General features: G+C 40.5%; 1 protein-coding gene across 3 annotated transcripts in view; it reads right to left on the minus strand.

Annotated features, from left to right (window-relative positions):
* Positions 1-450: 450 nt before the first annotated feature.
* LOC106873135 (uncharacterized) overlaps positions 451-16,978 on the minus strand; it is a 51,365-nt gene continuing 34,837 nt past the window's right edge. For all 3 annotated transcript variants that reach the window (XM_089339728.1, XM_089339727.1, XM_089339726.1), the window contains 5 exons: positions 10,150-10,279; positions 6,591-6,651; positions 5,788-5,848; positions 5,646-5,683; positions 451-2,418 (listed from right to left, as the gene is read on the minus strand). In XM_089339728.1, coding sequence (XP_089195854.1) covers positions 2,126-2,418; positions 5,646-5,683; positions 5,788-5,848; positions 6,591-6,651; positions 10,150-10,279 — 583 coding nt within the window. In that variant the 3' untranslated portion in view covers positions 451-2,125. The remainder of the gene's footprint in view (positions 2,419-5,645; positions 5,684-5,787; positions 5,849-6,590; positions 6,652-10,149; positions 10,280-16,978) is intronic.

Genomic DNA, 16,978 nt, shown 5'->3' on the forward strand with positions numbered 1-16,978 from the left:
TTCACGAGCAGGCCATTCCGTTGATCAGATCAACTGAAACCCTTGTCATTATAACCGATGGAATGTCATATTAAATTATGTGTGTGTGTGTGTCTGTGTGTGCATGCAGGCGTGCGTATACACATGTTTTTCCACATCCCTTTTTGTATGCCAACATGGGTTAGACTAGGCATGGGCAATCCTTTTCAAGAAGTAGGCCACATGAGACATGGTTCATCATCAGGGGGGGGGGGGGCCATGCAACTAAAAACAAAACTTCAATGTGACTTTCCATGACGGCGTGCCATTTAGAAAGTACCATGTGCCGCAGATTACCCCTGAATGAGTTAAACCAATGGTTCCCAAAGTGGGCGGTATTGCCCACCCCTGGGGGCACTGGAAAGTTCCAAGTGGGTGTTTTTGAAAAATTGGGGCAATAATGGGGTAGCGATTTATGTAAAAACAACAAAATAATGGGTTCATTAAGTTTTATTTGTGAAATACAATTACTTTGAATTTGCTTCAGAAAGGTCTACTTTTGTGATGGTTAGTTGGGGTGGGGGCACGTGGAATGTGGCGTGGGTGTCATGGGGGTGGCAGCCCGAAAAAGTTTGGGAACTACTGGGTTAAACAAATATGTTTCTGGGGTACTGTTTTCACAGTTGGGTCAGATGTGTGTCCCTTCCAGACACAAACTCTTACTTGTTTTCCACAACACTTTTGAAAACCCAAAGCAAAGCAAGGAAATGATTTATTTGCAGAAGTTCCACCAACAACACCACTTAATTGGGTGAGGAATGGACAAGAGAATGTGAGCAGAGGAGTGGATACAGGGTGGGTGGGAAAGTTCACGAGGGCATGAAAGGGGAGTGACAGGGACAGTGGTGAATGCAGCGAAGGGTGAACAACAGGTGGATGCATGGTCAATGGTTTGGCAGGATGGAGGTGGGTGAGTGAAATAGAAGCAGGTCAGGGAAGAGGAAGATGGGGTGGGTGGGGAGTAAAAAGTATAATAAAACTATTGATAGATGGGAGCTAGGGAGATGAGGGGGTGAGGGAGGGACGCACAGTGATAGAGATGAGGGGGTGAGGGAGGGACGCACAGTGATAGAGATGAGGTGGTGAGGGAGGGACGCACAGTGATAGAGATGGTAGCTTAGAGAATCATCATCATCATCATTTAAGGTCTGCTTTCCATGCTGGCATGGGTTGGATGGTCTGAGAGGGGCTGGTTAGGCAGAAGACTACACCAAGCTCTGCTGCCTGTTTTGGTGTGGCTTCTATGGAAGGATGCCCTTCCTGATACCGACCACTTCAAAGAGCGTAACTGGGGTTTTTTTTTTTTTTTTGTGACACCAGCAGCAGTGAGACCACTGAGTAATTTGCAAGACAAGACCTCTCAATGGGTGGGGGAGAAGTATTGAGGGACAGAAGAGCTGCCCTGCATTAGAAGAGAAACATGGCTACCTCAAATGCAGAGGGGTGGTGGAGAGGTGATAAAGATGTGACAGTGAAGGGATCAGGGACCATACACCCAAATTACAAGGTGTATATAATGAAGTAGGAGAGAAAAATGGTGAAGATGGGGGGGAGCAGAGTCCAGCAGAAATAGTAAGTGACAAATGAAGGTGAGGGTGACAACCTATTAAAAGCTGGTATGAGAGTGTGTTTAGGGAAAAAGGGGTTTCAGTGGGAAATGAGATGGTAAAGGATGATACTGAAAGTGGGAGAAAGGACAAAATGAAGTAGTTTAAAGGAGAGAGACATAATTGAGGGCACAGAAGGGAATCCATTTAATTACAACATGAGACAGTAAGTGCCCTAGAGAGGAGAGTGATGGAAGGATGAATGTTTGGAAGATGAATTTTACAATATATATATAAATAACCATGATGCTTCAAGACTTTCAGCTCAGAAAAGTTCCAACCTGAAGCATTATTTTATTTATTTCCTGACTTTTTTTTTTAATCCTTTGTGGAAAATCAATTTTTCACAATGAATGTCTGAAATTTTAAGTCCATTGAATCAACCATATATATAGATACATATACACAAACACATATATATAATCTGTCCTTCCTCCCTCATCAGCTATTAGAGGAATCAACCAAGCGAGAAGCAATAAAGGTACTCCCCAGATCTCAAATCATGAGGAAACATGACCAAACTTATTCTTCAGGGCTTTCATTTTCCCCGTTTGTATGAAACTCCTCCATTTATCTTTCAGGTTAACGTTGCTCCGGTGAGTACCCAAATGGTCCCGGATATCAGCCCATTTACCAACTCCAATGAGCTTCACAGCCTGATAGAACTCTTCTTCTTGTTCCTCGGTCCACACTTTTCGGTGCATTTTGTTACTACTTTTTGTCTTTGGAGGCTGATTGTATTTCAAACTTTTTCTCACATGTAATGATGGCAACTGCGGATATCTGTCATTAACTGTGAATAAAAAATAACAAAGAAAATAAACTTTAGTAATACAGAATTGTCTGAGCATAAAACTGATCATGAAATAGTATTTCATGGGTTGTCTAGAGCTTCAAATACAAAAGAAAACAATTTATCAAGATTTAACCGTTTAGCATTCAGATTACTCTTTCAAATGTAATCCTTATTTATTCACATTGATTTGAATTAATCCTGCATTATCTCGTAGCTCTCAGATTTCAACAATGTGATTGTTTACTTTTAGAATGACATTGTTGGGTAGGTGTGAGAGGCCAGATCTTGCCAGTTTGGACATAAAACAGGTAGGAAATTGTGGGACAGATATGGCCAGTTTAAGTCCTAAAGGGTCAATATACTGCATAATTCAAATAGTTCTGCCAACACAGAAGGAAACAAGGATTCATGGCAAGTCAGCTGTTACCTGTGCAGAAAATTGACCTTAATTCTGCAGGAAAAACAGCTAAATCAGCCGGCCTGGTCAATCATATTTAGACACTTTCATGTCTTGCTTAACCACATTTAGACCACATTTCATACTTTGGTCTATCACATTTAGACATATAGCATACCTTGGTCTATCATGCTCAGACCCTTTTCATGTCTTGATCTATCACATTTAAACTTCTTTTACACCCTGGTCTATCTCGTTTACACCTCTTCCATGACTTGGTCTGTCAGATTTGTGACTCAACTATTTACCCCTGTAGAAGTTGAAGTTGGGACACACATCTTTGCCTTTCCTTGAAAGGTCTGGTGCTCATAACTCACATCCAGACAGAATAGAATGAAGAGTTTGGTCCTCAAGGTAATGGACTTCAAACCAGTGACTCTTGACAGGCTCTCAAAGAACTTATACCCTCCTGCTATTCTACAGTTTTACAATAGATTGCATTTTCATGGCAGTATTTCTAAACGTAAAAGGCAGCAAACTGGCAGAATCATTAGCATGCCAGGCAAAATGCTTAGCAGCAGCTCATCCAGTGTTGCGTTCTGAGTTCAAATTCCACCAAGGTTGACTTTGACTTTCATCCTTTTGGAGTCATCATCATCATCGTCATCAGCATCATTTAACGTCCACTTTCTATGCTAGCATGGGTTGGACAATTTGACTAGGGACTGGCGAACCAGATGGCTACACCTATCTGATCTGGCAGAGGTTCTACAGCTGGATGCCCTTCCTAACGCCAACCACCTCCGAGAGTATAGTGGGTGCTTTTTACATGTCACCGGCATGAGGATCAGTCCGGTGGTACTGGCAACGGCCACACTCAAATGGTGTTTTTTACATGCCAGTTGCACAGGAGTCAGTCCAATGTTTTGTTCACATGCCACCGGAACAAGTGCCAGTAAGGCAAAGCTGGAAACGATCGCACTCAAATAGTGCTTTTTACGTGCCACCGGCACATATACCAAATAAGTACTGAGTTTGGTGTAATTGGCTAGAATCTTCATCCAAAATTTCAAGTAATATGCCTATAGTAGAAAGGATTATTATTATTATTATTATTATTATTATTATTATTATTATTAAGACACTGCACAGTGTACAAAATCATTAGGTTATTGATTGAAGATATTGTGTGTACCAGGCGGGGGGGGGGGGTTGTACTGTTTGTCAAGTCACAGCAAGGACTGGCAATCTGGCTGAGTTGTTAGCAAGCCAGGCAAAATGCTTAATGGTATTTTATCCTGCTTTATGTTCTGAGTTCAAATTCTGTCAAGGTAGACTTTGCCTTTCATCCTTTCAGGGTCAATAAAATAAATACCAGCTGAATTCTGGGGTCTATGCAATCGACTCTCCCTCCTCCTCGAAATTGCTGGCCTTGTGCCAAAATTTGGAACCAGTCTTTCTGAACAAATCCATGTTTCAATTTATTTCTAAAATAACTAAACATTTGAAAAAATTTAGTAAAATATGTTTTTTTCCCCATTATTAAAACACAATGGAAGATTTTATCCTATATAAATATATTCTAAGACCAGTGGACTTGCATCAAAGAACAAGAGATGGTCTCTTGCAGATTAGGTGTTTATTTTTTCTTACTTGCTGGGTCTGGAAGAAGGGGTCAGTATCCATGGCTTTCCCAGCATACCACCCACACCACCACCACCATCACCACCACCACCACCACCACCACCATCACCACCACCCCCACCAAAACCACCATCGTTATTGTAAATTAATACCTGCCAGAAAGATATTGAGCAGAGATGGAATTCCAGAGGGCCAACACTCTAGGAAAGAAGAATTGGGTGTAACAATTAGTGTGGGTCCCGGTGCAGTGGGGAGTGGGGTGTCACAACAAGATGAAGAGTGGAGGTGATGTAAACAAGTGAGATGGGAGCAGCTAAGTGAGGTGGCATGAGACCAATCAGCTCTGCTGAGCAAAGGCCATTATAGTAGGGGTAGAAAAGGCAGATGGAGAGGATACAGTACAGCTGTGGGCTTGAGGCTGAAACATGTCTGTGAGTGACTTTATGCCAAACAGTCAAATGGCCCCTTTGTCAACGTAGTCAAAGGTTGTCCAGGTGTATGCAGAAGTAGAAGTAACATCCAAAGTGTGAATGTTATATTCCATTGTGGCCCTTGCCTGAGCTTTCTCGAGTATCAGTCATTGCTTGGAACTGAAGAAGTGGGCCAGTCTTTGGGGTTCGTCCTAGCAATGTTCAGCAGAAGTGATACTGGCACCACGTAAAAAGCACTGGTGCTGGAGTCATGTAAAAGCACCCAGTAAACTCTGTAAAATGGTTGGCATGTTAGGAAGGGCGTCCAGTTGTAGAAACCATTCCAGAGCAGACAATGAAGCCTGGTGCAGAGCCTGGCCTTACCAGCTCTGGTCAAACTGTCCCACCCATACCAGCATGGAAAATGGACATTAAACGATGATGATGATGATAAAATGCTTCCCATGATATGATTGACCATTGTATCGGCCAGACTATGGGATGTTGCTATACATCGCTGATTACAATGTGCTTCCTCGCAATGTTGCAGCTATCAAATGATGCCACCCCATTGAGTAAACCAATGTTGCCCCTGAATGGATCGCCAGTCTGTCAGAGGGTCACCCATTTACAGCTGAGTGGACTGGGACAACATGAACACAATACATCACCTGTCTGGGAATTGAAACCATGATCTTGCAATCGTGAGAGTAGCACCCTAACATTAGGATTCATAAGGAAAGAGAATTAAACTGAAATGAGGAATCCCTTACCTGGAGACGCCAGATCTTGGAGCTTCTTCTGAATGTCTCTGCAAATACACAAAGACAAAGAAAAATAAAATCTCACACCAATAACAAAATAATTTACCAAAAATTTCCAAAACTTTGAAGCATAAAGAATCAAGCATTATACTTAGTCTTCGGATTTGGTTTTTCTGAAGTCTCTGAATGTTGTTTGGATGGTACAACAGCTTCTAGGAATAGAAAGTGGGAAAAAAGCAAAAGTTTTAATGATGATAATGATGATGATGGTGATGAAGAAAGTGAAGATGATGGTGATAATGATGATGATGATGATGATGATGATGATGAAGATGATGGTGATGATGATGATGATGTGACAGCTGCAATAGCAATAAACAATTCTTACTTTCTAGCAACGAGTATTGTTTTCAGCTTCTTGTCTGGACCTGTACACACACACCTGTACACACCATTACACATGCACACACCTGTACACACACACACACTTGTACACACAAATACCTGTACACACATATACACCTGTACACACACACATATACACACACACACTTGTACATACACACAGCATCATCATCATTAGACATCAGTTTTCCATACTGGCATGGGTTAGACGATTTGACTGGAACTGGTGACCAGAGAGCAGCACCAGGTTCCTGCCTGATTTTGGCTTGGTTTCTATGGCTGGATGCCCTTCCAAATGCCAACCACTCTGAGAGTGTAATGGGTGCCTTTTACATGCCACTGACACACACACATATACACATGCATATAAAGGCCTTATTATTATCATTATTATTATTATTATTATTATTATTATTATTATTATTATAGCCGGTTGTTAGTGAGTGAATACAGGTGTACATATGTAAACACAGGTGAATACAGGTAAATTGCAAAAGCATATATTTGATTAGAAATAAAGGTGAATACAGAGGATAAAGACATATATACCTGGATGAGTGAATGCATTTTCTTCAAAATTTTGTACTTTTTTAAAATATTCTGCTCTACTCTGAAAACAAAAAAATGAAGAAATTCTAAATTGTTTAAATGTGTTCACACACACACACACACACACACACACACACATACACATATACATATATATTCTTTTATTCTTTTACTTGTTTCCGTGATTTGGCTGGTGTCATGCTGGAGCACTGCCATGACGGGTTTTAGTTGAGCAAATCGACCCCAGGACTTATTTTTGTAAACCTAGTACTTATTCCATCAGTCTCTTTTGCTGAACCACTAAGTTATGGGGATGTAAACACACCAACGCCAGTTGTCAAGCAGTGATGGGGGACAAACACACATACAGGCACATATATATATATATATATATATATATATACATATATATGACAGGCTTCTTTCAGTTTCTATCTACCAAATCCACTCACAAGGCTTTGGTTGGCCCAAGGTTATAGTAGAAGACATAGTCGACCGGTTTCACTTGTGCTAACCATGACTAAGAAGTTAGTGATAATGTTACTATTTCAGGCTATCATCAGAAGTTTTCCTTCCATGTTAGTAGGAGGAAGAGCATACAGCTCCTGTGTCTTGACATGGCATGATATTTGCAGATACAGCTACACAAGTGTCACAGCTACACAAGTGATGTCCTTCATTTCCAATCATCTGTAAAAGCATATCTGATGATGGTAAAACATTACCTTGCTTGGAAATAGGTGAGGGTTAGTGACAGGAAGGGCATCTGGCTGTAGAAAATCCACCTCGACAAATTCTAACCAGTCCATGCAAGGTATGGGAAAGTGGACGTTAAAATGATGGTGATGACAGATGTGTGTTTAAATGTGTTAAAACACACATGCAGAAATGTGTATGCGATACACGTGTTTGTGCCTATATGCACGCTTGTGTCAGAGTGTAAGTGTGTGTGTGTGTAATTCAGACTTTAAACACCCTTTTGGATCTGTCTAAAATGAATAGTAAAAGATCAAAAATCCTCATTTTATTATATTTTAATAAAAATGTTACTTTCTTACTCCATTTCCAATCATCTTCGATACCCGCTATGACCCTCTCTACTCACACCTCTTTCTCAAAATCTCTCAATCACTGCAACCTATTATCCTCAGTCCACTTTTGAACCTATTCACTTCTTTATCACTTCTCACAAGCCCTTCAAATTCACTCCTTCACCTTTTATATCCAAATATACAGGTGCAAGCATGGCTGTGCGGTAAGAAGTTTGCTTCTTAACCACAAGGTTACAGGTTCAGTCCCACTATGTAGCACCAAGGGGAAAGTGTCTTCTACTATAGCCTTGGGTCAATCAAAGCCTTGTGAGTGGATTTGGTAGAGGGAAACTGAAAGAAGCCCATTATGTGTGTGTGTGTGTGAAAGAGAGAGAGAGTGTGTGTGATTTTGTATGTTTGTCCCCCACCATTGCTTGACAACTGGTGTTAGCATGTTTATGTCCTGATAACCTAGCAGTTTGGCAAAAGGGACTGACAGAATAAGTACCAGATTTAAAAAACAAAAAAAAAATGTACTGGGGTTAATTCATTCAACTATGGTTTCTTGAAGGGAGTGCTCCTTCATGACCACAGTCCAATGACTGACACAAGTCAAAGAATTAAAGAATGGTGAGGGAAAATGGAGAAGAAGGTAAAAGGGGTCTGGTTTCTTGCTGAGTGACCTAATGTCTCCCTCGGGGCCAGGGGGCATTGATTGTTTGATTGATTGATTAAAGACAAAGCAAATGTGGTTGGAGTGGCTCTATGGTAAGTAGCTTGCTTACCAACCACATGGTTCCGGGTTCAGTCCCACTGCGTGGCACCACGGGCAAGTGTCTTCTACTATAGCCTCAGGCCGACTAAAGCCTTGTGAGTGGATTTGGTTGACGGAAACTGAAAGAAGACCGTTGTATATATGTATATATATATATGTGTGTGTTTGTGCGTCTGTGTTTGTCCCCCCATCATCGCTTGACAACCGATGCTGGTGTGTTTACGTCCCCGTAACTTAGCAGTTCGGCAAAAAGAGACCGATAAAATAAGTACTAGGCTTACAAAGAATAAGTCCTGGGGTCGATTTGCTCGACTAAAGGCGGTGCTCCAGCGTGGCTGCTGTCAAATGACTGAAACAAGTAAAAGAGTTTGTGATGTGGTGTGTATCATTATGCTGTACACTCCATCACATTGGCAAGATTGAATGTTTTCATAAGGCTCTATTGTTATTTATAGCAACCATTCAAATATAATGTAGGGAACCATACAAGGGAGGTGGTGCTGAAAAAGTTCCTGGCTTTCGGTAAAAGAAAATATGGGAGGATCAATTAATTATGATTTTATTCAACATATTCCCCTCTCAGATTCACACACTTATTGCCTCGGTCCTTCAGTTTTTCTAAGCCCTGTAAAAGAAATCGGAAGGTTGGGCCTCCAACTAGGCCCTTCGTGATACCCTTAAAACCAGGAACTTTTTCAGCACCCCTCGGTACCATTGACTGAGACAGCTCAACATTGGTTTATAACACCGAGAACACAATGTTAATTACTAAAACAATGACCTCAATTAATCACTCTTCTAATTATACTATTCAATTAAAGCAATAACTCAATTAAAAAAAAAAACTCATAAAAATATAACAATTTGCAGACCTTAATTGAGAAGATCTGTAATCAAAGACACTCAAACCATGACCATTCCATCTTTGTATCAGGTACATGTGTATCTAAGACTATATTATCCTACAGACACACATCATAGTAGTGGTTCCTGCCTTGTTATTGTCAAAGACCTCATTTATTTAAATGAATCCCCACCACCACCTCCAAAACCCCAGGGTTGTGGAAAATCTGTTTAATCAACAAACTAGTTTTATTAACAACAAACAACATTTCTTTCCTCGTTTCATCTCATTAAACAAAACGAAAACATTCAATCAATGAGAAGAAAGGTTCTATGAGGTAACTCAACCTGCTAAATATAGCAATCAAATTCCCTCAAATCACACTTAATTACACCCCACAATCAATGTAACCTTAGATTTTCAAAGGTGATCACAAATGGAATAACTGTGGTCATAGGTTTGCCCAATCAGAGCTAACCTGGGACTAAACAACAACAACAACAACAACAAACAAACATAATAATCATCATCATCATCATCATCGTTTAATGTCCACTTTCCATGCTGGCATGGGTTGGACGGTCTGACTGAAGTCTGGAGAGCCAGCAGCTGCACCAGGCTCCAATCTGATCTGGCAAGGTTTCTACAGCTGGATGCCCTTCCTAATGCCAACCACTCCGAGAGTGTAGTGGATGCTTTTTACGTGCCACCGGCACAGGAGCCAGTCCGGTGGGCCTGGCATTGATCATATTCGGATAGTGCTGTTTACATGCCACTGGCACAGGGGCCAGTCAGGGGGCACTGGCATCAGCCACGTTCGGTTGGTGCTTTTTACGTGCCACTAGCACGAGAGCCAGTCAGTGGGTACTGGCATCATGAAAAGAAATGAAAATATTTGAAGTCATTTACCTTTTCCCAGATGTCGTGAAGTCTTTCTTTGTAATGTCTGTTGTCCTCATCTTTTAGATACAATGTCTGTGACAACGTGTCTTTATCCAACAATTTTGATGCTGCGGTGCTGAGTAATTCAGGAGAAAGCCTGAAATAAGCAGACACAGGTTCAACTGAAGTAATTAGAAGGAATGGAATTAATTAAAATGGTTAGGTATAAGGAATATTCAAGCCAAAAATAGAAGGACGGGATGGAGGATGCACATAGAGGAGAACAGTGACTTTGAAAAGAAAAACACTGATACATGGAAGAGAGGAAGTGCAAATCTTGTAGCAGAGAATCTCTGTAGGGTTGGCAAAATGAGTAACCCATTTGATATGAACCCATCTGAGACTGCCCAGAGTTCTATGACTACAGTCCAATGACTGACACATTTTCATTTCTTCTCATGATTATGTTTGTTTTATACAAATTTTCCACTTTAACCCTTTCGTTACTGTATTTATTTTAAGATGCTCTGTGTTTCTTTCAATTACTTTAAATATAACAAAGAATTTAGTAAAATAACTTAGTTATCATTCAGCTAGTGTTAGGATCATAAATTGTGACTAAGGTTTAGGGGAAGATTTTAATTCAAAAAACTTATGAAAACAGGACATTTGTACTGAGCCAGAGCCGGTTTCAGCCGGGTTGGTAACAAAAGGGTTAAAGTGATCTAAATTAAAACCTTCCATCAAAATCTTATGTTAATTAATGTTCCAAACACAAGCTTAATAATAATGACAAAGTTATCTTAATAAATTCTTCATTATTTTCAAAATTAATTGAAAGAAAGGTAGTGCCTTTCAAAAGAAATGTGGTAACAAAAGGATTAATTCTTTTGATACCAATCTACCTCAGGCTGACCCTGGTTCTATGACATAAGCATCCTGTTTTAAAGTGATCCAAATTAACACCTTCCATCAAAATTTCATATTGACCAATGTTCCAAGCTTAATCATGGCAAAAATATTTTACCAAATTCTTTGTTATTTTCAAAATTAATTGGAACAAAGGCTGTGTATTTCAGCAGAAATATGGTAACAAAAGGGTTAACTCTTTTGATACTGGTCCGATCCTGAAGCTGACAATGGTTCTATGTTGCAAAATTCTTGTTTTAAAGAGATCTAAATTAAAACATTCCATCCAAATTTCATGTTAAATTTATGTTCCAAACACCAGATTAATAACAATTTTTAACACACACACACACATCCAACAATCACACACGTGCTCTTCTCCAACTATTCTTTTCCTTCTCTTCAGACCTTTCCTTTTCCCTCTTTCTCCATCTTTTTCCCCATCTTAAACTGAACATCAAGCAAATACATTCACTGCGTACGTACTCTTGTTGTTTGTGTTTCTATTTTCGATTTGCCTAAATTTACGATGGGGCCACGTAAAAAGCACCCAGTACACTCTGTAAAGTGGTTGGTGTTAGGAAGGATATCCAGCCATAGAAACCATACCAAAGCAGACAATTGGAGCCTGGTGAGGCCCTCCAGTCTTGCCAGCTCCTGTCAAACTGTCCAACCCATGCCAGCATGGAAAACAGATGTTAAATAATGATGATGATGATGATGATGATGATGTTGACGGCCGTCGTCATCGTTTCACGTCCACATTCCATGCTGGCATGGGTGGGACTATGACATATTCGAGAAAGTCTATTTCTTCTGTGCCGTTAGTGTTTACTTCATCTGTGCATCTTCCACATACAAACACTACTCTCTCCATTAACCTTCTAGTGATTTCATGGCACCTTTTGTGTGTCCATAGCTTGCATTGGGCACACTGTATGAACTTCCTGCCTTCACCTTTCCTACATATCGAGCAGGGCCATTTACCTGAGGGGAGTGGTGCCTGCAAGTATGGGTACGTCCATTTATATTTGTTTAAAAATCACAGAGTTACATGCAGTGACACTGTTGCCCTTTTTCCTAGTCAATAACACGTCCGCTGGACAAGTGAAATGAGGGTTCTTTTACTTGAAAACAGGTAAGGGTTAACAACAGGAAGAGCATCCAGTGTTAAAAAAGTGTTCCAATAGTATACTTGTCTAACCCATACTAGCATGGAAAAACAGAATTAAAAACAACCTTTGTTGTCTTACAAAAGAAACAAAGCATTGGTAATGTAGTCCAATGAAAAAGCTGGAATGGTCATAAATGGATCGTCTTGATCAGGGCTGACCTAGGGCTAAACCACTGTGACTATCGTTTATATCACCAACATGGATAAAACTCAAAAGGTGACACCTTTGTTGTCACACATAAAATTTTCATATTCTTAAGGTTGCTGCGTTTAGCACAGAATAGGCGTTCTAGCCATGACCACCACCTGCTTTCTTTCACACTTAATGCATCTAGGACTACATTATCTAATCCTTGCTTTAATTTTTTAAATTGAAAGTGCCACACCCTAACAGTTGAGGGAACCCGTGGAAGAGGTAGGCCCAGGAAGACCTGGGCTGAGGTGGTGAGGCAAGACCTTCGTACATTGGGCCTCACCGAGGCGATGACTACGGACCGAGACCTTTGGAAATGGGCTGTGCGTGAGAAGACCCGGCAAGCCAAGTAAGATCGTTGCCAGTGCCCCTGGACTGGTTCTTGTGCGGGTGGCACATGAGATGCACCATTTTGAGCGTGGCCGTTGCCAGTACCGCCTGACTGGCTCCTGTAGGATTTTCGAGCGAGATCGTTGCCAGTGCCCCTGGACTGGCTTGTGCGGGTGGCACATAAAAGACACCATTTCGAGCGTGGCCGTTTTCGTGTGGGTGACACGTAAAAGCACCCACTACACTCTCTGAGTGGTTGGCGTTAGGAAGGGCATCCAGCTGTAGAAACTCTGCCAAATCAGACTGGAGCCTGGTGTTGCCATCCGGTTTCACCAGTCCTCAGTCAAATCGTCCAACCCATGCTAGCATGGAAAGCGGACGTTAAACGATGATGATGATGATGATGATGATGACTGCTGTTTTAACAAGTTGTGTCTCCCTTGCTGGACCGTTCATATTCATGTAGTGTGTCGTGGTTGTCTACTTCAAAAAAAACTCTCCGGAGTGAAGCACAAAGGAAATGAAACAGCACCACTACGTATCGAACGTACACAACAGATTCGGTTGGATGGTGTTTCTCTTATAACAGCTCCAGTCATTTAACGGTGTGTGTAAGGGCAGTAACTCTTACTATTAACTTCAGAGTTAACTTTTCCTTTTCACATCTAACGGGTATTTTTTAAGATTTAAGGAGGGTTTTCCTGCTTAATCTTCAAAACTTGACCTATATCACAAAGCTATATTTTGAGGAAATAACATAATCAATCTAATCATAGAATCGATCTTCCATAGAATGAATGGCGAAGTTAATCACGACAGAATTTCAGTTAGAAATTTGGGTAGGCTTAACTACACACAGACGCTTGCTTTGCAACTACAAGATCTCAAGTTCAGTCCCACTGCACGGCACATCGGGCAAGTATCTTCTACTTATTATAGCTCAGGGCTGACCAATACCTTGCGAGTGAATTTGGTAGATGGCAATTATGTTGAAGCCTATCATATATAAATCACCACGTATATATATTAACAATTGTTTTTAAGTTCAATTATAATAAAAACAATCTTGCATTAATCCGATGGGATACTCAATATTTTTATAGAGTTCACATCTATTATTCTTAAACAAGAATGTTGTTGACAGAGACTTCGAAGTCTCGGTCAGTTAAGCCATTGTCAGACAGCCATGTATATATATGTGTGTGTGTGTGTGTGTGTGTGTGTGTGTGTGTGTGTGTGTATCAATATTTAGCAGAAGTAACAGAGTGACTCAAGGGCCAAGAGTTTCATGAGTTGGCACGCACGAAACTCTTCGACCTTGAGTCACTCTGTTGCTTCTGCTAAATATAAATAAAAATTATACATATACTCATATTCTAAGTCCTATTTTTCCTGTTTGCATCAACATACATGTATATATTATATATATATATATATATATATATATATATATATATATATATATATATACATATATGTAAATATATATACATATACATATATATATATATATATATATATATATATATATATATATACACATAAATATATATACATGTAGAAAACCTCTCACACACTCTACCCCAATGAACCAAACTACGTCTCTACATCCCTTCTCTTCCTCACATTTCCACTTCATTTACAATGATTACCTCCCACTCCCCAATCTTGCACTCTTGGCCCTGTGCCACTGTATCATTGCTCTCTGCTTGCCCCCCCCCCCTCTGTGTGTGTTCTACCCACATGCCTTGTCTCACTCTATTATTGCCACATGCTAGCCCCCAACTTGGGTGTTCCACCCACACATAACAAGAAAACTTTTCCCTCACTCTACCCCAACAATCCAATCTATGTCTCTTTCTTGCATTTCCTCCTCCCTCATACACTATGCCTGGAGCTCTCACTCCCCAATCCTGTCCTCACACCCATTCCTCTGTATCACTGCTCTCCAGTAGCCCCTCCAACTCTATATGTACCCAGGTCTTTTGCCACTTACTCGAACTCCCCTCGCAATATCCTGTCACTCGTATATATGGCATTTGAACCTCAAAGGTATGCCCTGGCACTTGCCACCATCTATATCTCTCTCTTTCTTTACTCAACCATCCCATTTATATTCTGATCCCCATCACTTGTGAGTATGCCTGGCACTTTGCCACCATCTCTGTCCTGCTGTCTCCCACTCTCTCTCTCCTTCTCTTGCACTTCCCTCAGGTTGGGCAACCATGTATCTCCTTTGTGGCAGTGCACCTATTTCTGTCTTCATTCCTGATCTCTCTCTCTCCAGCCAGGTAACCTTGTACTTCCTCTACAGCAAGACACCTGTATCTGTCTCACTATAACCTTTTCACCATCACCTCCTCTAATGCCTCCTCCCCTCTGAAAAGATTTTGTCTTGCATGTACTTGCTGACCCTGTCAGTGCAGGTGCCAAGTAAAAGCACCGAGTCCATACTGTAAAGTGGTTGGTGTTCGGAAGGGCTGTAAAAACCTAAGAAAAACTGACCTTACCTGTGCTTGTGTCACATAAAAAGCACTAAGTCCACTCTGCTGAGTGGTTGTTTGGAAGGGCATCCAGCTGTAAAAATCCTGCCAAAACAGTCACAGAAATCTGGTAGCTTCTAAGCTAGCTCCTGTGGAGGGCTCTTTCTCTCTCTCTCTTATTATTACTCCCACTGCCACCTTCAACACTACTACTTTTAATAAAACATCATCAACTCTCCCTAAATTTCTGTCTCTCTTTCTCTCTCTCACTGTCTGTCTTCACCACCACCCTCAACATCTCTATGCCTAGTATTACTCTCACCCCAACATGAGCAATAGAAGAAGTGTCACTGAACAGTGAGGGGTTGGGGGGGTGAAGTGTGACACACTGACACACGGAAATTATTTTTTGCATTTATTATATTATATATATATATATGCATGTGTCTGTCTGTCTGTCAACCACTGCTTGACAACCAGTATTGGTTTGTTTATGTCTCCACAACCTCTATCGCCAAAAGGCACTAATAGAATAAGTACTAGACTTTGAAAGAAATAAAAGCACCAGGGCCAAGTTCTTCAACCCTTCAAGACGATGCCACAGCATAGCCACACTCCAATGATGACCATCATTTAATGTCATTTTAACAGCCATTTTTCCATGTTGGCATGGGTTGGACAGCTTGACAGGAACTGGCAAGGCCTGGAGCCACACCAGGTTCCATAGTCTATTTTGGTCCTTCCTAATGCCAACCACTTTATAGGGTGTATTCAGTGCTTTTTACATAGCACCAACATCAATGCTTTTTACATGGCACCCTGGTATTAGGATATCAATTCTGCTGAGATGGGTGGGTTTTCTCGAGTAGAGCAATATGCCACATATCGCAATCCTCTGTTCTATATTTTTGAGGTGAGGAATTATTTACATTATTTACAATGGACGGACAGGTGTCCTCACCTTGTTCCTTGTTACCACAATGTTTCACTGATGTAACCTCCAGCCGTCATCAGGTGTCCTGGTGGAATTTCGAACCCAACCCTTTTATTTGACTAATGGGACTCTCATTCCTAAGGTATTTTTTGCTGATGTTATTATTTTTATTATTTATTCAAGTCACTGCTTGGGATTGAATCTGGAATCTTGGGGTCAGTAGCCTGCACTCTTAATCACTACGCTATATGCCCGTCATCTGTCATCTTCTTTATAAGGGTCAGTGTTTTGAGATCAGACTTCAATATTTCGCCCCATGTCTTCCTGGGTCTCCCTCTTCCACAACTTCTTTCCACTTTAAATAATCGGCATGAAAGCTTCTTTCTGTGAAATTACCATTTCTTCTGTATCAATACATTTCAAATCTTTTAACAACACCCTTATTTAGCAGAAAGAGCCCATACAGAAAGCACATAGGGTTATAATGCAATAGTATTCCATACATGGCTACAGAGATTTGAATCACAATCCCCATACCTACATATATATATATATATATATATATATATATATATATATATATATATATATATATATATATATATATATATATCTTAATATATAAAGCTGAAGTTGTGTGTCTGTGTGAAGCCTTTTTAAAAGTTTATAGAAATCCACATTTTCCACTTTTTCGTAAAAATTTTTACATCAATGGAATTTTCTCGATGTGAACTTTCCAGTGCAGTAATTAGATTTTTTAAATTCCGTTTACTTTGTGTGATTTAAGGGAGATTTGGCTGTTGTTTCTAGCAACTTTTATATTTCTTCCTTTC

Source organism: Octopus bimaculoides, chromosome 22, assembly GCF_046866305.1.
Source record: "Octopus bimaculoides isolate indiv1 chromosome 22, ASM4686630v1, whole genome shotgun sequence".
In the NCBI taxonomy this organism is placed as follows: domain Eukaryota; kingdom Metazoa; phylum Mollusca; class Cephalopoda; order Octopoda; family Octopodidae; genus Octopus; species Octopus bimaculoides.